Source organism: Pieris rapae, chromosome 4 (assembly GCF_905147795.1).
Source record: "Pieris rapae chromosome 4, ilPieRapa1.1, whole genome shotgun sequence".
In the NCBI taxonomy this organism is placed as follows: domain Eukaryota; kingdom Metazoa; phylum Arthropoda; class Insecta; order Lepidoptera; family Pieridae; genus Pieris; species Pieris rapae.
Genome location: NC_059512.1, coordinates 2900396 through 2925807, shown reverse-complemented (window position 1 = coordinate 2925807; position 25412 = coordinate 2900396). Strand labels below are relative to the sequence as shown.

The following is a 25412-nucleotide window of genomic DNA, read 5'->3' as shown; positions in this document are numbered from 1 at the left end:
AAATAGAATGGACAACGGCAAAACCAATTACATTAATAGAACTGACAATTATTTTCACGATATGAACATTTAATAGCATACACTTCAATAAAGGAATTACTAATTACAGCTTAATTATACATACTGTCATTTACAAAAATACCTATAAACTTAATTAAATTAAAACTATAATAATGTATTCAATAGAAAATCTAATAACTCTGTACTGAGATAAGATTGGAAGAAAAGTTATAGCTTTTCTTCCAATCTCTTTATGTGAAGTCCCGAAATGGGGCATTATTACAATATTGTTATTTTTGTATGCACTATCTACTGTTCATTTAACAGCATCATATACACATCATGCTGGTATTTTTAATGTATAAATTTGAAATGTTTAAGTTTCTTATTTCTCAGTGGCTCTTACATTTTTTCTCAAAAAATTAAATAAAAAGGGTTGTTTGCTTGTGGCAATATTTTAAGACTGGCATGTCACAGATCAGAGCCCTTACTTTGTAACTTCTAATTGTTAATGGCGACAGTGATACCGATCTCAATAAGTTTTTTACCACGAGATTCCAAGGTAGCGACGTCCGCGCTCCAGATCTTGAGAGAAAACAGAAACGTTGGAATTATACCGCTATTGGAAGTTAGGTGCAGTTAAAACATGTTAAAAATAGCTAAGTTAACTCACCTATTTTTTATTAAACCTTAAAAATAAATACTACAAAATATATTTTAAAATATGATTAACACAATCTGTCTCTTAGTTTATTCTCTGTTTATATAGTGGGTTTAATTGATTTCGAGGTCCAAGCTTCTATCCCAGTCATTAAATAATTGTGATTGTTAGTTGTATTTCAAGTTTTTGTTTAATTTGTTCAATGTTCAACATCATAGCAACGTATGTCTTATAAAATATTTTCATTATTTAGTCATCAATCAGGGTAGCAAAACTCGGAATCAATGCATTTTTGCAAAAATTTAAAACTAAAAAAACAAAGCAATAAATAATTGCAACGAAACAATTGAACTTTGAATGTTATTCATCAATCAATTGTCAACATTCATTACATGTATTTAAAATTCGGGACAAATACACAGTACTTTGTGTTCTGTATGTATACACATTATTTGCACTTAACATTACAATAACAATCACCTGCACCGTCTCCGCTTACTGCTAACTTCATCATTATCCACACTTTTTTTAATAGAATACTTATTTATAAATAACTCTTCATAGACAGCACTACTGCAACTCGGACTTAAAAATTGTGAAATTTCATTGTATAACTGTCTCTTGTAGGTCTCTGGATTACCATTAGCACTTGCTTGTATGGGCATAGTCTTATTTTCTGCCTTAGATTTTATTGATTCTTTCATTTCTTGAATTTTTTGTGAATTCTGATCTATTTTTCCTAACAATCTATTTTCCATTTGTTGCAGTCGATCTTCTAAAAACTTTAAGGTGTATTCATGAACACTGGGCAGCTTTGATTCCGTTGATAAATATGACGACACTTGTGTTGACTCCTGAACTTTTTGCAATTCATTCTTTCCTTGATCTTTATATTTCAATACTTTTACAATTTTTGGTGGTGGTTTCGGGTGTATGTTGTTATCCAATGCTATAACGGCATCAATTAATTTCTTATTAAATTTCCTCTTTTTTTCTATTACAGCTAGTCTTTTTGGACTCACTCTGCCTTTTGAAGGTGACACTGACTTTTTGGTATCATTTATAATTGACAGTTCTTTTGGTTTTAGAATCGTTTTAGATGGTATATTAGTATTTCTTTCCGATTGTGTTGCAAATTCAACATTCACAGTATATTTGTTATCTAGAACTTTAATTACAGATTGATTTTCTTGAGGTAATAAGTTATTAAGGCATAACATTGTTGTATCAGTTTTATTGGGAATTACATCTACTGGTTTACCTATTGTTTGAATTTCTAGCCTATTAGTATCCCCTGTTTTGTTAGGCAAACATTTTTGTTTCTTTCCATTGATATCTATTGTATATAATGGTTGTGTAGTATTTGTTTGGAGTTCATTTGAGGATAATGATTGTGGTATAAATGGTTCATTTATTACTATTGAATTAGTTCCTAATAAATTCTCTTGTGGTTCATTTACTTCTAAAGTATACACTGAAGGATGCTCGAATTTCAGCGAGTTTAAATTTAATGAGTATGAGGGCTGTTCATTTTCTAACGTCTGATATTGTATATCCAATGAATATTGAGGTGGTTCTTGCTTTTCTATGTTTGAATCTACAGGACAAACCAAGTTTTGTTCTCTAGTTACTAAAAAATTTCCTTTAACAGGGAGAACACTGATTTGTGTGCCAGTACTAATAGGTACATTTATCTGTTTAGCCTTATTTGGTAATTTAATAACTGAACTTGGTGATATAGGCTGCAGATTTTTTGGTATTGATATAGCATCCTTAATTTTTTTTTCTGATAGTATTTTAACCTTAGATGTTTTATTTACAGGAGTTGATGGTGTTGTCATAGATTTATTTTTTAAATAACAACATTCTGTAGTTGGTTTGATTTTTCTTGGTTCCTCTTGCTGTTTGTTACTTAATAAGGACATAGAAACCTCTGCCAAAGGAAAATCACCTTGAATTATTTGTTTTTCTTCATTTGGGAATACATTATCTTCTATAATTATTTCTTCAACTGTTATTTCTTTACTTGGTTTCTTACTACTTTTATCATATGGATTAACAATAGCTAATGGTGAGTTAATATTAGTATTTGGTTGAAACACTAATCGATCACTACATTTCCGCATGTTCCGATCAGCACCAACAGGATTTTTACAGTCTAAGCTAAATGAATCTATATTGGTACTGTTTAATAAATCAGATTCAAAGTTGGTTAAGAAGTCTGCATATTTAATAGAGTAGTTAGCAACTTTTTCGTCATGTGTTAAAACATCATTTTCTATTTCATCTGTTAAGAGAGGAAGTACTGATCCTATATTTTGATCTTTTTTCCACTTTGAAGGATCACAATATGGACCATCTTCTGTTGGAATTGCATCCATAGTCAACTTTGCTTTCTGTAAATACAAATTTACCTTTTGTAAGAAAACTACATTATTAGTATAAAGTTCTCACAAAGTTTTGTAATTAAAGGTGGTTTAAATTTGCAAGTTATGATAAAATAAAAATCGGAATTACCTGGCAGTTCATAAAATTGTCATCCTTAAAATGATGTTGGCATACAACTCTGTTCTTTAATTGGGATACTTTAAGGTTTAAAAATTCATATCGACGTGCATTGATGATCCACTGGTGACATCGAATCTTGTTAAACACAGGATAGTGAAACATATGAGTTTTTCCATCTGTTTTTATCGTGCAATTTCTATATGTACATTTACAGCCACCCATCGTTTCCTCTGTAATTCAAAAAACCCAAAATGTAATATCATGTGCGTAATTTGAAAAAATATCGATGCTTAAATAGTAGTTCCCTCTTATGCTTGCTATACCTTTAGAAACAGATCGAAAATAAAGAATGAAATATTCACGTATTAAAATTTCTTAACACAGTCCATGTCGGCATTATCACTAGAGATTGTACTTTGTCAAATATTGGTCTAAAATTAAATAAAAAGTTTAAAATTGCGATATTTCAAGCTAAATAAACAAGCTCTACAATATCCCAATTTTTATCACAGAATACAGATGTCACTTTTATTTGTCAAACACAAACCAGCGACCATAGACATCACATGCCACAGATAAATAAATAAAATTGTAAATCTGATTAGAGTATAGAACTAGATAAGCTTCTAATATAACAATAATAACTAAAGAGAGAAGACATTAACGTGAAATACTTAAGTGCGAACGAAACAGAGTATCAGTTTTTCTGTCTCTATTTGCGTATCGGGTTTTATTTGTTTACCACCGAGCCCTTGGTGGTAAACAAGTTATCACCGCTTACTGAAAAATCTGTGAAACCCAAGTCAAACCCATATTTTAAGACTTTATCATTATAAAAGGTGTATTTAAAGTGTAAGTCATGGTGAATTGATGCATAATTGGCTGTAAAAGGTATAGTGAACGAAAAGAACTAAACATAACCTTTCATTGGTAAGTAGCTTATTTTGCCACGACTCAATAACTTTGTTCAAGAATTATTCATTCGGATATGTATTTTGGTCATTAATAATCAATCTTCAATGAATTAATACTTCGACACAACAACACTTCCAAACAAACGACAATTCCAAACATAGTTTTCAGTGGAAACCGACTGAATTGCGAATCATGTTACCAACGTCAGGTAGTTGCGACACTTCGTTTCCTTTGTAAATAGTTGGATTATAATATTCGCTATCTCCCACGCTGATGCCTGGTCTATACCATAGTCTGTCTACGGATCGAACGGTACAAGGTTAGTGGTATTAGGTTTAGTCTATCGTAATCTAAAACACTATGGTTCACTATATCTGTATATGTTATATGTCTATCCCTACAAAAAAAATCAACTTCTTTTGAAAAATATGACCGTTTGATAATTATTCCGAAAGTAATAAAAGTGTGACTATGAGAGAAGAAACACGGTAAGCCTACCCAATCTATTTGATCACTAATAAAATTATACAATCTGCAATTAAAAAATATAATCCCATGGCCCTTTTTTACAGGAATGGTCATCATAAATTAAAGATACCAAGTATTTCTTATTTCACATTGGTAAGAATTTGAATAAATAATCAAATATGTATGTTTTAAATACACAATGTATGAAGTATTAAAAGTAAATCAATAATTTTGATTCTATTTAGTTTCCGTTTAAAGAATTCATACTCTATATTTCGTGTAATAAGTATTGAATAAATATGAATATAAATTATATTCAAAATAAAAAAAAATAACTATCTATATGGTAGTTCCTAATAGAATTATTCAAGGCTTACGATACCCTATTTACAATTATTCTACAATTTAAAATATAATAATTGTGCAAGAAAAAGAGACGGCATCTCTCTCTCTCTCTACATGCTGCACAATGCTGTAAATTGTGATTGTTTCAGTTCAGATTTGCTACGAAGCAAGATTGTATTTTAATAACAATTGGTTTATTGGCGAGTTTTATATCGGGAATATCTTTGTCTTATTCCATCACGTTAGTTTCCTATGGATTCCAGTCAATGATCAATTACGCTAAGGGAGATAAAAGTGCGGAGACGGAAGCGTATTTTTTAAATGAAATCCAAGATTTTGTGCGTAAATACTCGTGTGTTGGTGGTTTATTACTGCTAGGAGGTTACTTGGGAACTGCGCTTATGAATATTACGGCTATTCGTCAGGTAGGTCTATCATTAACCTTTCTTAATTTAATTTATTTACAAACGGCTAGTGGGAGTGCCTTGCTGTTGCTTTCGGATTACAGTCAAATGGACAGGCACAACCAGGGCAGGTTGGATTCGCGATTATTAGGATGCGCTCGCGTTGCAAATTTCCATGGCATTCCGTAGAAATGTGATAGTAGAAGAGTTGTCCGGAAGATTTGACTTCGTCTAAAACTGTGGCATACATAAATCACTAAACAGATCTGGATTAACTTTTATATGCGGGTCTTTGGATCATAGAGGCTCTGCATTAAGGGGCGGATCTACTTAACGGATTTTTGGGCTGCAGGCCAGGGCCCCGTGTATACAAATGGCCCCCAGTCCCCACTAAAAACAATAGTATATTTAAATTAAATTTAAAATATCCAATCATAAGGTTAGGGTACCTGAGATCAATCAAAGTATGTGCAATCCGCGTCTCCCCGTCGCTTGTTTTCGTTCGTTATATTTTTTCGAGTTTGCTTCTATCATGGGGATTTCCCGGTAATAGCCCAGAACATGAGTAAGGTATGTAACTGTTGTCTATAGGTGCTAAAGCTAAGACAAGAATATTTGAGAGCGGCCTTAAATCAGGACTTTGCGTACTATGATCTGCACCATACCGGGGATTTCGCTTCAAAGATGGCAGAGTAAATAATTCCGTATGTTAATAAAAATGTATCATTGTATTATATGAAAAAGTTTGTATCTATACTATTTAGATAGTGTTTATTTTTTAAATTTTCTCTTGACTGTGACAACCTTGGACCTTACAAATTACAATCTAGACTAATTTAAGTTTAATGTGTAACGAAATGCTAACTTATTAATTAAAGCTATTTATCATAAAAAATTGTCTAATCACACTACTTACAGTCTCTATTGAGAAGACTTTGTTCCACATGGCACTGGCATTTTATTTACGTGATGACGAATTCTTCAATCGTGATGTTCAGAAATCTTTGTAAATATACTGGCATCATTAAATTCTTAATATTACAATTTGTAGCGACGTTATAAAGTTGGAACAAGGTATTGGAGGCAAGCTGGCGTCGCTTATCTACAGTTTAGCAGTAGCACTTGGTTGTATCGTCATGTCGCTGATGAAGGGTTGGAAACTCGCCTTGCTCTGTCTTATTCCTGCACCAATAACATTTTTTCTGGTTGGATTAACGGGATGGGTATTTATTTTATTCAACTATTCGTAATTTTCATATATTTCAATTGTTATGAAGATCTAGAAGTGTTTGAAACATTTCAATTTTTTTTAAATCTATTTAATACTCAACCTCTCAGCTGGCTGTTTCATTTCCGGTAAAACAATTAGGTTACGGTCAACTAAAGATATCCCTGCTGACGGGATTTTTTTTATTTAGATCGCCAACAAATTGTACAAGAAGCAATCTAAAGCTAAAAGCGATGCCAGTATGGTTGCTGAGGAAGCTATAAGCTCTATCAGAACAGTCTACGCTTTTAATGGGCAAGAGAAAGAGATAGCAAGATATCGCAAACACCTAATTAGAGCGAGAAATATTCACATTAAAAAAGGTAAGTATATAAACAAATTCAATATTTTGATTTTTAAAGAATTGTTAATTTACGAAAACAACGTAAAACAATGGCGAATCCTGGTTAAGGTCACGGACAAGAAATGTTTAAGTTAAATGTAGAAAGTTGAATGTCAAAATAGAAAGTGTAGAGAAGAGCATGTCCACTCAGAAAATAGTGGAAGAAGTTAGTTGTAATATTTAATTTGTGAAAGTGTAACTAATTTAGTAGTTTACCAGTTAGGGGATCGGATAGAAAATGCCGTAGATCTCTTCAAGGGTTTAATTCATGAAAAATCAATGAGGAATTTATTAACACAAATTACTCGCGCTCTGATTACTTTACTACGCAAATTCAAATTTTCTAATATAAGCCTCTCCTGAAACGGTCAGAAATTATATTTCAGCCTTCTGAAAAGTTCTCTAAATAATAGGTTAATCTAGAAACATTGCAGTCGACCCGTTTTCGTAACTGTAGTATTATACCGTATCGTATTATACCGTATCGCCTTTGACTTTGATTGGTCAAACGGACTGATATGCTAGTTGCTGATCAACCTCCTGTGCCTGACACACGCCGTCGATTTTCTGGTTCTCTCTGTTTCCTCACGATGTTTTCCTTTAACGTTAGATAGAATTTCAAATGCGCATATTAGGCCGACACTGACCTCTAGCCACACTCTATACGCTATGCTCGCTTTTATCATCCTATTTTCTGTTGTCTACTTGTCTATGCTATGTATCTGTTTCTTATTGCAGAAGTATTCACCGGACTGTCGATGGGCACACTTTTCTTCTGCGTATTTGGCTCTTACGCTATATCCTTTTATTTTGGAATTTATCTCGTTATAACGGAGCCGGCAACCTATAATGCCGATGTCATGTTTTCAGTAAGTTTTACCCAACGAGTAGTATTATTTTTCGAAGGCCTGTAGAAATTTAAACCTTGTGTGGATATAAATTTATATTATAACCCTTAAAAGCGTCTCGAGAAATCTATATATCATCATCATCATCAAGCGTGTTTTGTAATGTATTGTAATAAAATAAATTGCCATATTTAACCAAACCTAATTTTTATCATTAAAATTAAACAAGTGAAACTGAATTAATTTCAGGTATTTTTCGGGATAATGACAGCTTTAGGTAATTTCGGTATGGTTGCCTCTCTAATGAGTACATTTGGTTCAGCAAGGGGCGCCGGGGCACAAATATTTCAAACTCTTGACACTGTGCCAACCATAAACCCCACATTAAATACAGGAGTCAAACCAAATGATTTCAGAGGAGATATTGAATATAAAAACGTTGTATTTCACTATCCGTCTAGACCGGATATTACTGTTAGTATTTAATTTATTATTAATATTGTATAAGTCGTTTTGATTAACGGGACTCTAAATCTCGTTACTTAATTTCAGAAAATGTAGGCATAGAGCATAGATCATATATTATGCAAAACCAAACAACTACGTGGTAATGGTTTAAATATGATTTTCTAGGTACTAAAAGATGTAAATTTGACAATAAAACACGGTCAAACAGCTGCATTGGTAGGACATTCTGGTTGTGGGAAATCGACAATTATTCAGCTTTTATCCAGATATTATGATATTGAAGAGGGCTCTGTAAGTATTGTAACATTTTATTATAACAACAAAATTGCTTTGAATTGTCTCATTTTGAATGTTAAAGCAAGAATTTCTTAACTATGAACAAGTAACGGGACAATGAAAAACGTTTTATTACGGAAGGTGTATTTAGCGCAAGATGTATTTGTAAGCTGTAATTGGTCCGCACTTATTCCGGTGCAAAGTATGTTTAAGTATTATATAATGAAAAGGCAAAATCTGTTTGCTGACCTACATAAGTTTTTAGGCTCATTAAACGTACCTACTTAGAATTTTTGTAAAATATATGCTGGATTATATACTTCAATTATATGATACTACTTTATACATATAAGTCGTGTAATCTACTTGTTATGCTATGGTCTTTTTAATGTAGTAAGTTCTTATTTGTTTAGATAAAATTAGATGGATATAATGTAAAGGATCTGTCTGTAAAATGGTTGCGATCCCAAATTGGTCTTGTTTGGCAAGAGCCTGTTTTATTTAGTACCAGTATTCGTGAAAACATTCGCTATGGCTACGAAAACGCCACAAACAGAGATGTTGAAGACGCTGCGAGGCAGGCTAATGCTCATGACTTCATAATGAAACTACCATTAGTTAGTATTTGTATTTTCCTAACAAGCACGCTTTAACTTATTATATCAAATTACATTCTTAACCTTAGATTAAGTTAATATGATAGATTAAAAAAAATAGTTTTTAAAATTCTAGTAATAGTTTAATATTACAATTATTTTTCATAAAAATGTAAAGTATTCGTTTTGTTTGTATTAAATCAATGAGGGCAACGTTCTTGAGGAGAATACTTTGTGCATTTTTTCGTAGAGTTCACTTTTGTGTCAAATTTCGGTGTCAATCGCTCCCTCCTTTTTCTTCGACAAAAACGCTGCACATCTTCGTGACGTTTCATCCGTAAAAATGTGATCCTCATGCGCCTAAATTAGTTTCACTTCAAAAATACAGTTTTCTTACCAAGTGCCATAGAAAGGTTAAGAGAATTAACTATATAACTATTTCAGGGCTACGATACATTGGTCGGCGAACGCGGTGCGTCACTATCGGGCGGTCAGAAGCAACGCATAGCAATCGCTCGCGCGCTCGTTCGTAACCCGCGAATCCTTTTACTCGACGAAGCCACTAGCGCACTCGACACGGCTTCTGAGCATAAAGTACAGAAGGCTTTGGATAAGGTACACAAACTGAAACAAAGAATTATTTGAAAATTAACTGCGAGTGCGGTTCATGTGATAAAATAAATTCGATCATTTTTAATGTCATACAATAAAATGTGAAACTTAACATATTTTTTTTAATATGATTTCTAAGAATTAGAAATATACTGTGACGTATTGGATTTTGACATACGGCATGAAGTCTTGTTTCTAAATTTCACCGTGAAATAACAATGCCTTAAAAAAACAATTTACCTTCGAGTAAAACTTTGAGTGAGTAAAACGTAATACTTATCTTATGTCCCCACTAGATGATGTCGATAGATTCTCCCATTAGTTAGGTATATCTTCTAATCGTTTCAATAAATTTTAGGCTACTAAAGGTCGAACAACACTTATAATAGCCCATCGGTTATCAACTATACGAAATGTGGATATAATTTACGTGATGCATGAGGGTCAAGTGGTGGAATCGGGAAGCCATGATCACTTATTAAATGCGCAAGGCTATTATTATAAAATGTTTAAAAGTGTGACAGAAGAGGAAATAAAATCAAGTAGCAAAGGTTCGATTCATACATAAAAGTAATGTACCTAGTCTTTGATAGGTTTTGGTGTTGTTTATTTATAAGGGTGATATTTCTTATGATGTCCTGTATTATTCAAATGTGAATCCCGTGTTATTGCTCTCGTTCGTTGCTTATAACTCAAGTAACTTAAGAAGCGCTTGAATTCGTTGGAAGTTAATGCAATACAAATTGTATGAAATTCTATGCTTACGAGGAGATATCGTATTTTATTATAATTTTTGCGATTGATAAAACAGCCGCACATCATCATTGAAAAGTTTTTAGTCGCCCAAGGGCGTTGTTTGCACTCTTATGTCCAATATCCAATAACAAGTGCCGTCAGAATTACGACTTCTGGCATAAGAGCGTGTAAGACACACTCGTTCGTAAGTTATCTTTGACGGTAGTTTTATAATTTGAGTATAATTTGAAAAGTACCGTCTGAATGACGATTTTGTTACGAGGAAATTTCGATAGAGAAAGAGAAATTAGATGTATCGTGAACTTAGCGCTTTTAAACAAATATTAACTTTTAGATTCGAAATATAGAGATATTTACTCTAGAATCATTTAAGTATATTTTTGCAGTAAGCTTACTAAGCCAAGAGGAATCATTCATATCAAATGAAAAGGAAAATTTAACAATATTAGATGTAAGAAAATCTTTTCTACTTCAATATTTATTACATAATATATAATGGGAGCAGTGTAGGCAGTGTCTTTAGCGTGCGACTGTAATCTCTGAGATCGCAGGTTCGATCGCCACCTTCTGCATTCGAGATTCGTTGAGATCGAGTTTAACACTCGCCCATATGGTGAAGAAAAACTTCGTGTTGGAACCGGCATGCCTTAGTTACAAACATTGAAGGTTGGTCATCTACTTGGTGCCACTTACACTATTAGAAATGATAATAAACTATGTCAGTGTAATTGCACATATCGGAGGCACATCATCAAAAACTATTGTTCTCATGTCGATTTAGAAACGTGTTAATTCGTGTCAATTCAAACTTTAAATTTAGGAAGAACATGGTAAGTCGTATGATTGTTTATATAATGTTTACTTACAGGAAATTGATGACAAGAATGTCAAAGGACCGTCCCTCTCATTTAGAAGAGTAATAATGTTGAATGCACCTGAATGGAAACTTATCTGTCTAGGCTGTCTCTGTTCCATTGTAACTGGCTTCTCTGTACCATTATTTGTCGTTTTATTCGGAGATTTGTTTGGTGTGAGACTATTTATATTTATTGTTTATGACAGCATATTTGTTCATGGTATGTCTTGGTTGTAACTGTCATAATTTAACGTCTATTATAATTATTTTACAGTCTATGGCATCAAGTGATCCACAGCATTTAATGAAAAAAGTTGAGAAAGTCTCGATGTCTTGTATTTTTATTGGATGCGCTATAGGACTAGCAAACTTTATTGAGGTTTAATTTTAATTAAATAGATTATATTTTATATACCTAGGTACCTTAATGTTATATTTTTTCCGTATTTTATTCAATATAAAAAGATTAATTGTTTTTTCCTAATCGCGTTTTGTTAAAATTTTAGTAAGTGTAAAACAAAATACCTATATTTAAATTACTTGGTATCTGTGCTAAAGGGAAAGCAACAGATATGTAACATACATGTGAAAGAAATAGTCCAAAACAGAAAATACACAGTCAAAAATCAACATAATTCGTCCGTATTTATGATTTTGATTCGTTTTAGACGATTGCATTCGGTGCGTCTGGGGCCTATTTAACAGAAAGATTAAGATTGAAAATGTTTACCCATTTATTGCAACAGCATATTGGCTTTTTTGACGATCGCTCGCATTCGACTGGTGCTCTTTGCGCTCGGCTCTCGTCTGAAGCAGCGTACGTGCAGGGGGTAAGTATTCTTTTAATTAGCGTAGAAAACATACTAAGTATTATAGTATTTCTCTAGTAAACACATTATTATTTTATTAGTATGTGGACCTTTTTTGGTTATATTTATCTTTTTCTATAAACATAAAGCCAATAGAGAAAATAGCGTACCAATTTTTAAAAGGCCAGCATCGCTCTTGCAAGTCTTCTGGCAATGCAAACCGTTGATTTCCTATTACTTAAAAAACCTGTTCCTACGTTGATACTTGGTACGGGCGTCAGTATCAGGTTTCTGCTGTGGGGACAGACTTTGTACAGCTTAATATTGTAAACCAATCATTATAATATTTTTTTAGTGAATGTAGATGCTTCGGTGGATGGAAAATGGTGACCAAGTTATGATCCACCGTCGCATGTTTTTTTTCCTTTGAGTAAATACATAAAATCAATTTGTATTTTTATTTTATTATAAAATGTGAAGACTGAAAGAATTCGTGAGCCTAGTAAAGAACATTTTTTTTATTGATATCTTGTTTGGACATTTTTATTTGCAGGCTACAGGTCAACAGGTGGGTATTATTCTGCAAGGTCTCGGCTCAGTGGGTCTGGCTTTCTTCCTGGCGATGTGGTTTGAGTGGCGCGTCGGCCTGGTAGTATTGTGTTTTAGCCCAGTCCTTGTATTCGTGATCTGGCAACAGGGCAGAGCAATGGACGAGGAGTCTACTGGTTATGCATCCGCTCTTGAGAAAAGTACAATGGTATCTTCACAAATTATACAATCTTTTTAAGAACTTTATTATATTACCGAAGTGAGGTTACCCCCTTAAAAATCTAAAAATATGTTTTTCTTGAGATACAAAGGCTGGTATCAGATAGAGTGCGAAATAAAAATTTTGTTTGAAGAACGGATATAACTTTCTGCTATGCCGGGATTCATCACATCTATTTATTTATTTATTCACACTTTGTTACCTTATACAAAAACATACTTTTAAAAAACAGGTTACATTAGTTACTAGGCAGTTATTAGTTGTTAACCAGCTGCCCACTGAAGTCATGTGGTTATTCTCAGCTCAGTAAATATTTTTAGGTAGCCGTAGAAGCGGTGTCAAATATTCGTACGGTAGCGGCACTGGGGTTGGAAAGGAGGGTAGTGTCTGAGTACACGAATCTTCTTCTACCCGCCTTAGTTACCGCAAAATGCGCCGCGCATTGGCGTGGTGTTGTTACAGGACTATCGCGATCTCTTTTTCACTTTGTTAATGCTGCTGCTCTAACCTATGGCAGTCATCTTATTGTGTCTGATGGAATTGCTTATGAAGATGTATTGATGTGAGTTCATCTTAGATTCTATGTAAATAAGGGTTTTAAAAAAAAGAACTTCCTCAATCTTTAAACATATAAGTTTGCGGTATAGCGTTAAAGCAAAAAATTAACTTGAAAATCGCAATGACGTTTTTGAGTGAGGGAAGTGAATATTCCTTTTATCGAGTATGTCTGGTTTTAGAAGTTTGTTAATTAAAATAGTGATAATAAACCTATTATACTACATACCTATAAAACTTTCAAATATAATCCGTAAATGGTTGACATCTAAATAACCTTTTCTCAAAAGGTCGTGTAAATAATTCATTAAATGCGTGTTTTATCTGATAAAGAAGTTTTAAATGTGTGATACCTACTCTCGTGAAAAGACTACTATTAAATGGGTTCATATACATTAAGTATATCATTATAAATATGTTATTGCATCTGAAAATATGTTTTAGAGCAACACAATCCCTGCAAATGGCATCGAATCAAGCGCAGAACGCATTTGCATATGCGCCGGACTTTCATCGAGGCGTAAATGCAGCCGCGAGAATCAAACAACTACTCGATACTAAACCCGCTATTCAGGATCCTGAAGATTTTATAAATTTTGTATGAATGTTACTTTATATTAAATAATAAATTATGCTGGGGTAAAACAATATAAGATCGGAGATTTTAATGAACGAGGACTACATTTCGGTTTGAAAAGCAAACATTATACTATGAATGATCAAACATTTATTTTTTGATGGATTTGATAGTTTTTACACCCTAAGAATCTGCTATGGCGTTGCTGTATTTGCAGGAAGCTAGCGGTAACGCGACGTTGAAAAATGTCGAGTTTTGTTATCCAACACGACCCACTGTTAAAGTGCTACGAGGGCTTAATTTGCAGGTATTAAATCTGACTCCCGTATGTCAAGCCCAATATGTTTTTTATATACGGGAGTATTTAGATCCGAGCAGATAAACAAGAGTTTAATACGCAGAAAAAAAAAAAGCTTTAGGAACTAAAGTTTAACCGAACTGCAACTTAAACCGACACTTATATGAGAAAAACCAAATCTTTTTTTTTTAAACTAGGCAATAAATATAAATTGTATTATGTGGATGTTAACTTTTAGTACAAAAATACTCGGCACCTAAGGTATCAGTGTATGAACTTTATCGTATTTATTTCCTTTGCAGATTGATAATGGAATGACTATAGCTATAGTTGGGGAGAGTGGTTGCGGCAAAAGCACAGTCATACAACTTTTGTTAAGATACTATGACCCTATCTCAGGATCCGTAGTCAGTATTAAGTCAATTTCGACTGTCTTTTAAACTCCAATAACGTAATTGAAATGAATCACTAATATTAAATATTTTACAATAATTATTTACCTTAGGTAATTTTAGGCTTTATATTTTAATTAAAAAATATAATATAGTACAGGCCCCGGGCTAACGATCAATATATGTGGCCCGAAAGTTCTGTGCAATCACTTTAAACATGTACAATGAAACTTAAAAATATTCGACAAACACTGTATTTCTAGATGTTAGATGACCTTCCTCTTACACGGCTACGAATGAGTGATATTCGAGGTTGTTTTGGCATCGTCTCTCAAGAGCCGACGCTTTTTGATCGCACTATTAGTGAGAACATTGCGTATGGAGAAAGTAGGAACGTGACACAACAGGAAGTGATCGATGCGGCGCGACTCGCTAACATTCACGATTTTATTGTATCCTTGCCAAAGGTCTCTGTACTCCTTTATTACAATTCCTTTGCTTTTTGCTCTTATTTAAGCAGATTTTATTGCTTATTTACCTACTAGTAGTTTTATAAGTATCGTAATTATTGTATGTCAACTGTTTCGTTGTATAGCCACAATATAATTATATTTTTTCCGCTACGATACGTCTTCCCTCCATTTCATAAAAGGGATGGTGATCATAGATCAATTATACAATCGGACCGCAGATGTGCAAGCACTTTTCAGTTGATAAGATTTAGGTCGAAGAAGTTTTAGTATGAACAGATATAGCGTATTGAAAGGCTATTTGTATTGTAGATAGTTGTCGTCCGGTCATTAAAAGCATTGCTCTTGTAATCATGGTATGTTTAGGGATACGAAACCGATATAGGATCGAAAGGGATCCAGTTATCAGGAGGTCAGAAACAGAGGGTTGCGATTGCCAGAGCTCTGATACGACATCCAAAAATATTGCTGCTTGATGAAGCAACCAGCGCTTTGGACAATGAGAGTGAGAAGGTAAATGTTAAGTCCCTTAATATCTGGTATAATTACAGGTTACTTTATACATAAGATATCGAAGGTTTCCTCATCTATTTTGCATGTAGCTCACCCAAAATTAATGTGGACCTAAGGAGTCGACTACAACTATAAATCGGCCAGAAGCATCTTCACTCTATACTAATCTACTTATGTTATTTGGTTAAGGTAGTCCAAGAAGCCCTGGAAGGAGCTAAAGCTGGCCGAACCTGCGTAATAATCGCTCACCGCCTGAGCACAGTAAGAGATGCAGACCTCATCTGTGTGCTGAGCGATGGAAGATTGGCGGAAGTCGGCACACACACGCATCTAATGCAACTCAAGGGACTGTACTATAATATGGTGGTAAACAAATAAATGTTTTTCTATATTTTGATAGATATGACGAGTCCGTCCAACTCATTTTTAATACCACTACGTTTAAGGGTACCAACGCACTTGCAATAAACCAAAAAATAAATGGTTTTGTTTCCTTGTAATATATTAATCACAGAGATCTAAGAAAACTTTACTTAGTTTATGTTGAACATGAATAAGTACCTAAGCAAGCAGCATGAACTAGGTATACCGTAGGTATATTTTTACTTAAGTATTTTGTTATTAACCGGACATTGTCAAACCTCCACTTTCATACGGTTGACCGACCGCTCGCGGGACAGCAGATTTTTATCATTTTATATTGATAAGAATAATTATCAAGATTAAAGTTTCTATTTATAATTAATATTAGATAATTTATCGAGGTTAAGTACCTACAATATAGACTGGCTTCAAAATATAAATCAATAATTTTCAAATTAATTCTAACGTCTAAGTTCAAATACAATTTTATCATGTTTAAACAAATTTAGATTTTTCAGTCATAAATAGAAACAAACAGTAAATAAAAACAAACAATATGTTTTATTTTTATTTTAAATTGATTTCACATTATTAGAAAGGGATGTAGTTAGTAAACTACAGCTAGCAAAAATCATATTTTTATTTTAAAATCATTCCTTTCTTATGGCCATCCATGTAAATGACCTGAAAAAAAATAACATGTCACTTATAAAGGACTGAGGTTACAAGTAAGAATTATGTGTTTAATTTGAAAGGCAAGTGGAATATTATTTTCATCAAAAAATACTAATTTAGAGTCAGTTATCTGTGAAAGTGTAAATATGTTTTTACCATCCACAGAACTTCATTAATACCATATAATTAAGTCTTTTAAAGCTATTCACAATTAAAAACAACTGAATTCTGAGAATATCCGAATTATGTATCCTTGAAACCCTTAACTTTAATTTTTCTTAGTTCATAACAAACAAGGTATAATAATATAATAACTGCTTGACTATTTTTAAATGCATTAATGTAGGTAATGTAATAAAATCAAAATACACATCTACACAGACTAACACAAAGATAATTCTAAGACACAGATGATGTACTGTGTATACATTTTCTTGTATATTTCACTTAAACTGTTTTTGCTTACTGCAAAGTATTTACACCCTCAGGATTTACCTCTAAGGTGTAGGTGCAACCATAGCTGCCGCAGTCAGTTTAGATATAATGCTGCCAGCAACAAGATTGCCATAATAGGACTGGGCCACTGCTGCAGTAGACCCAGCAACAATTCCTGTGCTGCTAAATCCTAACAAAGGTGCTATGAGAGGGGTAGCAAAGCCAGCTGTTCCATAAATAACAGCTGCTCCGACCACATTCACAGCCAAAGCACATAGGAGTCCCATAGTTAGGTATCTGTAAAAGCACAATTTAATATAGGCTGAAGATTCCAAACAGAGGACTTAAAAATACAACTTCCTTTTTATCCTACTGACCAAACCTAAAGAAAAACCTTATAATTTTAAACCATTATGTTATTTGTTTTTGATTATAAATATAAAGTGAAATAAATAGTTGCAACAATGATATAGGCATCAAACTATATGAGTTTATTACACATAATTAAGGAAAGATTTCTAAGGTAGTTGGTACCTTACCTTACCCAGTTTCCTTACACTTTACAGGAATACTAACTTTATAGACTCATAGTCTATACATGCATTTTATAATTACTTTCCCATTCTATAGATTAAGTGTTGTGTTGTTTTCATCATAACACAGGTTGTTAAAACAAATACCTACTATATACTTTATTACTAACACTAAACATAATCATTAGTTCACTGAAGCTAAATAATAGTTAACATTAGTCTTTACCTGATACTCTTGGTAAGAGAGGATTCACGAAAATACGTAAATGCAGTGTCCACTACGCAGCTCACAAAGAACAATGGTATGATTAAAATTTGAATTTAACTTATATAGTCAGAATAAGATACTAATGACTAATCAAGAATACCACTCTACATGCTTATAAACTCCTAAATTACCCTACGAAATTTAAAAAATAACATCAGGGAAATTTAAACAAATAACAAGTCTGCCTTGCAAATAAACTGTCATGGAGTTAGTTGGGAATATGTTTTAATATCAATATAATCGAGTTTAACGTAATATTATGGAGTAAATGATTTTTTACAATTATAAAGAATATTTTAGTGTGTATTGTTGGAATATCATTTAAATATCGTTACTATATTTCCCTCAAACATCGGTAACATTTAGAATCTGGTCATACTTTATATACTAAAAGGTAAATCCCCATCTAAAAGGCTAGGGATCACTAAAAATAATACCAAATGTAAACAAGAATGAGTGATTCCACAGAACACATTTCGCTTAGAGTCCGCGCAGACCACAGACTTTTTATCGGCCGATAGTTTGGTCGGCTTATTATAATCAGTATGAATATGTATGCAGATGCGCACATTACAGTGATTCAAACGCCACATATATTTATTAATCCGGCTTCAGACTCGCACACCGCCGCGCCAGGAATATTGGCTAGTCCAGGCTGCGCGAGTGTAGCTATCCACACTCTCGTTTTTTTAGCTGCTTGCTACATCTACAAGATAGGTATTGGAATGACTGGAGGGTTCTTTATGTGCGTACCAATTTTTTTTCTAAATGTGGCCAAACGAGCAGGTGGTTTACCTGATGTTAAGTGATACCGCCGCCCTTTGATATACATTGGATATCACATAGTGGTGGTACGCGGCAAAAACTGCCTTAAGAAACGCTCAGTTGTGGATCGACCGACTTTCGAGGTAATGCAGATGGTATTGAATTCTGACTACGTCCGATGATGAAACTCATCTGCAGATAATAATCGGTACAATTGGACTAGATTTAGTCTACCGCAGTTCGGGACTCAACGTAGCAGTTTCAACTTCAGCCAAGTTTGTTCCGATACTTATCGACAACTGTCCAAGAAATAGCTGCTCACTCAGGCCCCAGTGTAAAGAGTAGTCCCCACTCCCCTGTTATCGTCAGCATAGCAATTAATGTTGCTAAGTTGTAACATATTATCAATGATATGCAGAATAGAAATGGGGTCGTACAATAAATCGGGCATTCTCAAACCTCTACTTTCATTCGGTTAGAACTGAGACAGATTGCTTACGTGAGACGGATCTAAGTTGCCTATAAATAAAATTAATTAATGATACATACAGAAATACAGGTATCCCATGACTCAATCTAGGTGCAAGTACAATCTAGAATTATAATTACATATTTTATATTGATGTGAATTATCAAGATTAAACTATCTATTTACAGTGAATGGTAGATACAATATCACATGTTAAGTGCAATCTGAATTCTTAATATAAATCAATAACTTTCTAATTTCTAGTTCAAATATAATTAACTCAAGTTCAAATAAATATTTAAACATAATTTTTTTATGAGTAGAACCAAATAGTAAAGAAAAAAGCTCCCATGTTAATTTTTTTATTTATTTACATTATTTGAAACAGATGTGGTAAGTAAAACAGCAAGCAAAATCGTGCCGTGTTCTATGTGGCCATCCGTTTATCTAAGTGACCTGAAAAAGAAACATATCACTAATTTATTATGAAATGGCTTAAGTGACACGTAAGAATTATGTTGCATTTGAAAGGCAAGTGGAATATTATTTTCATAAAAAAATACTAATTTAGAGTCAGTTATCTGTGAAAGTGTAAATATGTTTTTACCATCCACAGAACTTCATTAATACCATATAATTAAGTCTTTTAAAGCTATTCACAATTAAAAACAACTGAATTCTGAGAATATCCGAATTATGTATCCTTGAAACCCTTAACTTTAATTTTTCTTAGTTCATAACAAACAAGGTATAATAATATAATAACTGCTTGACTATTTTTAAATGCATTAATGTAGGTAATGTAATAAAATCAAAATACACATCTACACAGACTAACACAAAGATAATTCTAAGACACAGATGATGTACTGTGTATACATTTTCTTGTATATTTCACTTAAACTGTTTTTGCTTACTGCAAAGTATTTACACCCTCAGGATTTACCTCTAAGGTGTAGGTGGTTCGTATCACCTCGACGTCCGCCGTTCCACAACTGCGCGTTTTTCCAGGCAGTTTTTGCCGCGCACCACCACTCTGTGGAACCAGCTGCCAACTGAAGTATTTCCGAACCAATTCGACTTAGGGTCCTTCAAGAAAAGAGCGTACCAATTCTTAAAAGGCCGGCAACGCACTCGCGAGCCCTCTGGCATTGAGGGTGTCCATGGGCGGCGGTATCACTTAACATCAGGTGAGCCTCCTGCCCGTTTGCCCCCTGTTCTATAAAAAAAAAAAAAAAAAAAAAAAAAAAAAGGTGCAACCATAGCTGCCGCAGTCAGTTTAGATATAATGCTGCCAGCAACAAGATTGCCATAATAGGACTGGGCCACTGCTGCAGTAGACCCAGCAACAATTCCTGTGCTGCTAAATCCTAACAAAGGGGCTATGACAGGGGTAGCAAGGCCAGCTGTTCCATAAATAGCAGCTGCTCCGACCACATTCACAGCTAAAGCACATAGGAGTCCCATAGTTAGGTATCTGTAAAAGCACAATTTAATATAGGCTGAAGATTCCAAACAGAGGACTTATAAATACAACAAACTTACAACTTCTTTTTTATCCTACTGAATAAAATATACCTTATAATTTTTGTTTTTTTATGATAACTGTAACGAAGTAAAAATAAATAAATAAAAGTAGATAATATATATGTAGTTGCAAATATATCGTAGGCAACGAACTATTTGAGTCGATTACTAATAAACGAAGAAAGTTATTTTAAACTTATTTTACCCAGTGTTCATTCAGAAAGATACCTACTAACTAGTAACCTATTAAAGCTTTTTTATTTTCTTTCCAATGGACCTATTCGCTATCGACTAGATTGAGTGTTGTGGTGTTGTCCAGATGTTAAAAAAATACCTACAACACACCATCACTATTATTAAAAATAATAATTAGTTCACTGATGTTAAATATTTGTTAACATTAGCCTTTACCTGATATTCTTGGAAAGTAGTGGGCAATCGTTGCCAGTTCTTAGTCGAAGCTCCGAAATTCAAATTCTTTGGTATGATGGTAAATACGCATGTGCTCGATGCAGCTCACAGTGTAATGAAAATTTGGATATAAATAAAATTGCCAGCGCGGCTCAAATAAGAATCAAGAAGACCACCACACAGGCTTGTAAACTCCTCAATTTACTTAAAAAAAGCAGTTTACAACAGAACAGATGGAGTTATAAATAATAAACATAACTCCATCTGTTGTAATAATCCCATAGGATGCTGAATAATGGTTCAACTATATAAAAACATCATTATAATCGAGTAAATACGTAGTATAGAAATCGTTAAGTATGTCGTCGTCGTAATCGTAGATACGCACTAAAATGTACATACTATATGGTGTAGTATTTTCTATACGATTTTGATGTATGTGGCAATATAAATACAGGACACTTAGAAAAGAAGAAAACAGACGTCACTCAGAACAGACTTTTAAGATGAGTGAGCATGTATTTTTTCCTTTGAGCGTTTCTATAAGAATATAAATTAATTACCGTTGTTTGTGAAGTAATATATCAATTTAACAAAGATAAAAATGGGTTGTGATTTATAAAAATATAGAACATCCCATAAATGGTGACCCCGACGTGAAGTATATGAATTAAGAATAAATAATTTTTCACAATTGTAAAGAATATTTCAGTATGTGTTGTTGGAATATCGTTTCTATATATAGTAGTCTAGTTTCTATATACATATAAAGGTAACTCCCCATCTAAAAACTGGGGATCACTAAAAATAACGATAAATGTAAACTAGAATACGTCATTGCACAGAACATATTTCGCTTAATCGCATTCGCATATACCGGCTCCAGTTCCAACAGTTCTAGATTCTAGAATCGCGTGGATTGACTGACTGGGTTAGTTGAGTGACTTTATGTGCCTATCAATATACTTTGGGCAATATAATTGGGCATGATTACTTTAATGTTATGTGATCTGTGATACGGAATAGCTCCGTCTAAGTACGCAACTTGTGCGTTACCAATGTTCAATGCATTTTTGATCATCTATAGAATGTGAATAACAGAATTATCACAAATGTCCATGCTAAATTTTCATACTTTTTATATAGGTCTACTAAAACTAAATATGTAATAATTTCAGAGCATCAAAAGTTCAAAATTCCTGGTTGTGTTGCATGTGAAGAATTTGTTTACAAAACCCAATTTATTAAATATTGAATTTTATTTATGAAATTTATTTTTTAAGTATTGAAATAACATAACCATGTTTGATTAAAACTAAGTTCCACATCATGCAAGTACACATTGTATATATGAAATAACATCATGTTAAGCTTTTGCTTAATTTTTCATAACTATTACTTTTAATAATCTAATAAAGTATAATTTTCTACAAAAAAAATACATATTTTTAATTAGCTCTATGTGAGGCTGGGTTTGAATTTTTATGGGATTCAATGTGCAATGATAATCATCATCATAATGTAAATCACTTTTATGTCAGCTATATCATTTAGTTAGTATATACACTTGTTGTAGTTCACGAGACAAAAATTTAGTACAAAGACATTTTCTTCACCACGCTTTAATGAAGTACTTATAAATGGACCTGTAATATCTTAGCTTTGCCAGCACTAATTAAACAGCACAAAGTAAATGAACGGTGAATGTAAGACTGTTTTGAAAAAATCACATTTAATTTATTATGTACTTCCCAGTTTCCTATCCTTTATACACTTCAAAAACTAGTACCTTTGTACTTGTCATCTCTCCTCATCAAAATGGTTGTTTTTTATTAGTATTTATCATATTCAAATCAAATCTGTTTAAGTATAAGACTAAAAAAGATTAATATTTTCCATGTTTACTCAAACTACAGCTTAGTCATTCATCATCATCAGACTATATACATAACAATGCAGAGCACAGACCTCCTCTAATAAGTGAAAGTGAGAGGGATTATTTGTGTTCAGTAGAAATGTTTGTATTGTATAATAAGTTGTTATATTTGCTTGCTTTTCTATTTATAATATGCAACAATGCATTTCTATGACTGAACATTTTTTTATATTACTACCTGTATATGAATCCATTCCTAACTATTAGTAGCCAGTAGGTATAGGTCTATAGGCATTAGATGTATGAATATTCTTTAATTTCACCAGATTATTACTACAGGTGAACTGCTTCAATTGCTTTTCCAACTTATGAAGACATAGGTCACTTAATGCAATTATCAAAAATAAAACCATAAAATACATAATATAAAATTTTTATTTATTCGTTTCATAAATAGGTTCGTTTCATAATGCATTCACGTATAGTAAGTAGTAGCAATTACTTTAGATCTATGATCTGTAATTTTTTTCTGTTTAAATTTAGTAGTAGTTACTAGTTAGTTTTATATCTTTAACAATGATAATTAGGTAATAGGTAGGTAATAATTTTAATGATTGTATTACTAATATGTACTATGTGTTTTCGTAGGTACATTATATACGATCAAAAACAGTCTCCGACGAAATGAAAATCAAGGAGTATTGAGATCTATTAATCTGTGACCATCTTCTGTGCGGTGTATTATAAAAATCAATTAATTATTTACAAATTATTTTCATCGCAAAAAGTTGTTATTTCTATAAAATATCATAAGGATTATCCGTAAACCATTAAAAAATTAAAGAATGTAATCAAAGAGCACGTTCTATGTGAATATAATTTATGACATTACTATCATATACTTTTCTCTGGTTTAAAAGTACGCCATTTGTTTATCTTTAAAATCAATTTTAACTTAATAGTGTGAAGAATGTAATAATTCAGTAATATTAATAAAATTGTTCTTTCATGGTTTTCATTGATATATTTTTTATCAGGTTTTAAAAAGATTAATCACTGAAAGTATATGGTATAAAATAGCTTTTCTACCTACTAAAGTTTGTTTTTTTCTACAATATACTTGATAGGAAAGTTACTATTTACTAGTATTATTGGTGCTTAAACTCCTGTTATACCATTTCATCTAATAGGTTTTTTTATGACATGTCTTAAAATTATTCAAAACGCTTTCCAGTGGAAACACAATCTTGAGACTGTTTTTCTGCCCACCTACATATTTAAATAATTGACTTATATACTGATGCCAGTGACATATACACTATAATTAGAATTATTTGCGCGTCACAGTTGAATTATTAACTTACGTGCATCTATCTATTAACCCTTAGCACCACACGCTACTTCTGGCCACGCAACTACACACGTGGGGGAGCGTGGTCCCCCAAAAAGAAAAATTATATATCAGTGCCATTTTTATCACAAGACCAGTTTCTTTTTAACGAAATAAATAAAATGCACTTACTGAATATTATAACAGTGTCTATTTATAAATTTAAACAAAAAAAAGACATTTCTAGTGTCATACAAAACAACTTACAAAAACTACTAAAAAATTTATTATATAATATAATATAATTTATAAAATTATTATATATATTTATAAAATATAATTTAAGAAGTTGTGACTTAAAATTAGGGACAAAATATAAATTGAGTCTTTTTATGTAGTTACTCTAATCTTATTAATTACAAAACAAGCATTTAAATCTTTGAAAATACTCAAACGTCTAAAATCACAAGAGGAATGAACATAGTACCTAGCAAATATCAAAAATCAGTCAAGTTGAGGAACATTATTTCAGTCTCCATATTTTCTATGAAAATAAAAATAATAGCCTAATTAATATTTTTTCTGACATTCGACAAGCCTCTAGCATCTTCTCTTGCAGATTTGAATATGTCTGTTAGAAACATCAACCCAATAAATGCCAAAATTTCGTCTCTATTGACATGGTAAGTCTAGGCTGAGTCAGATGTATGATTTTCTGAATAATTTGTGATTCTTTCATTCGTATGTTCTAAAATCAAATCAATCATATCTTGAGTAAATAGACAAGTCAGAAGACCATGCTTCCAATGGAGGAGACATTTCATTCTTGGCTTGTGCAGGGCCTCTCGGACCAGGCAAATGAACAATAATGTTATGAGCTGGCACCCGTGATCGTGACGGTGGTACTTTTTACCATTTATATCTGTTTTTGCCATAATAAGCATTGCTGTTTTGGCGTTGTTCATCGTTGTCACTTGAGTCTTCGTTTTCAGAGATATCTACTTTCCGCTTCTTCTTCACTTTCGGTATCGTGATCACTGATTGCGGACTACGC

General features: G+C 32.7%; 2 protein-coding genes across 2 annotated transcripts; one reads left to right on the top strand and one right to left on the bottom strand.

The window, feature by feature from the left end:
• Nucleotides 1-104: 104 nt before the first annotated feature.
• On the bottom strand, nt 105-3673 carry LOC111000306. Its single transcript, XM_022269702.2, has 3 exons — nt 3493-3673; nt 3179-3399; nt 105-3057 (listed from the first exon to the last, which is right to left on the bottom strand). The coding sequence occupies exons 2-3, from the start codon at nt 3389-3391 to the stop codon at nt 1138-1140; spliced, it is 2133 nt and encodes a 710-aa protein (XP_022125394.2). The 5' UTR covers nt 3392-3399; nt 3493-3673; the 3' UTR covers nt 105-1137.
• Nucleotides 343-16743, top strand: LOC111000307 (ATP-dependent translocase ABCB1). The gene is given in 24 exon segments (XM_045628008.1): nt 343-348; nt 915-1055; nt 5047-5322; nt 5893-5993; nt 6353-6524; nt 6720-6891; nt 7650-7780; nt 8009-8233; nt 8393-8518; nt 8917-9120; nt 9544-9714; nt 10070-10262; nt 10854-10945; nt 11288-11497; nt 11598-11702; nt 11992-12153; nt 12686-12889; nt 13222-13463; nt 13901-14054; nt 14251-14340; nt 14634-14738; nt 14987-15190; nt 15560-15706; nt 15896-16743. Coding segments are annotated over 24 exon segments (3822 nt in total). The 3' UTR covers nt 16085-16743.
• Nucleotides 16744-25412: the final 8669 nt, after the last annotated feature.

Excerpts from the sequence above, each read along its gene's own strand:
- LOC111000306 (XM_022269702.2), bottom strand. The coding sequence starts at position 3,391 with ATGGGTGGCTGTAAATGTACATATAGAAATTGCACGATAAAAACAGAT. Across the intron at positions 3,058-3,178 it reads ACAATTTTATGAACTGCCAG|AAAGCAAAGTTGACTATGGA; the intron begins GTAATTCCGATT and ends TTGTATTTACAG.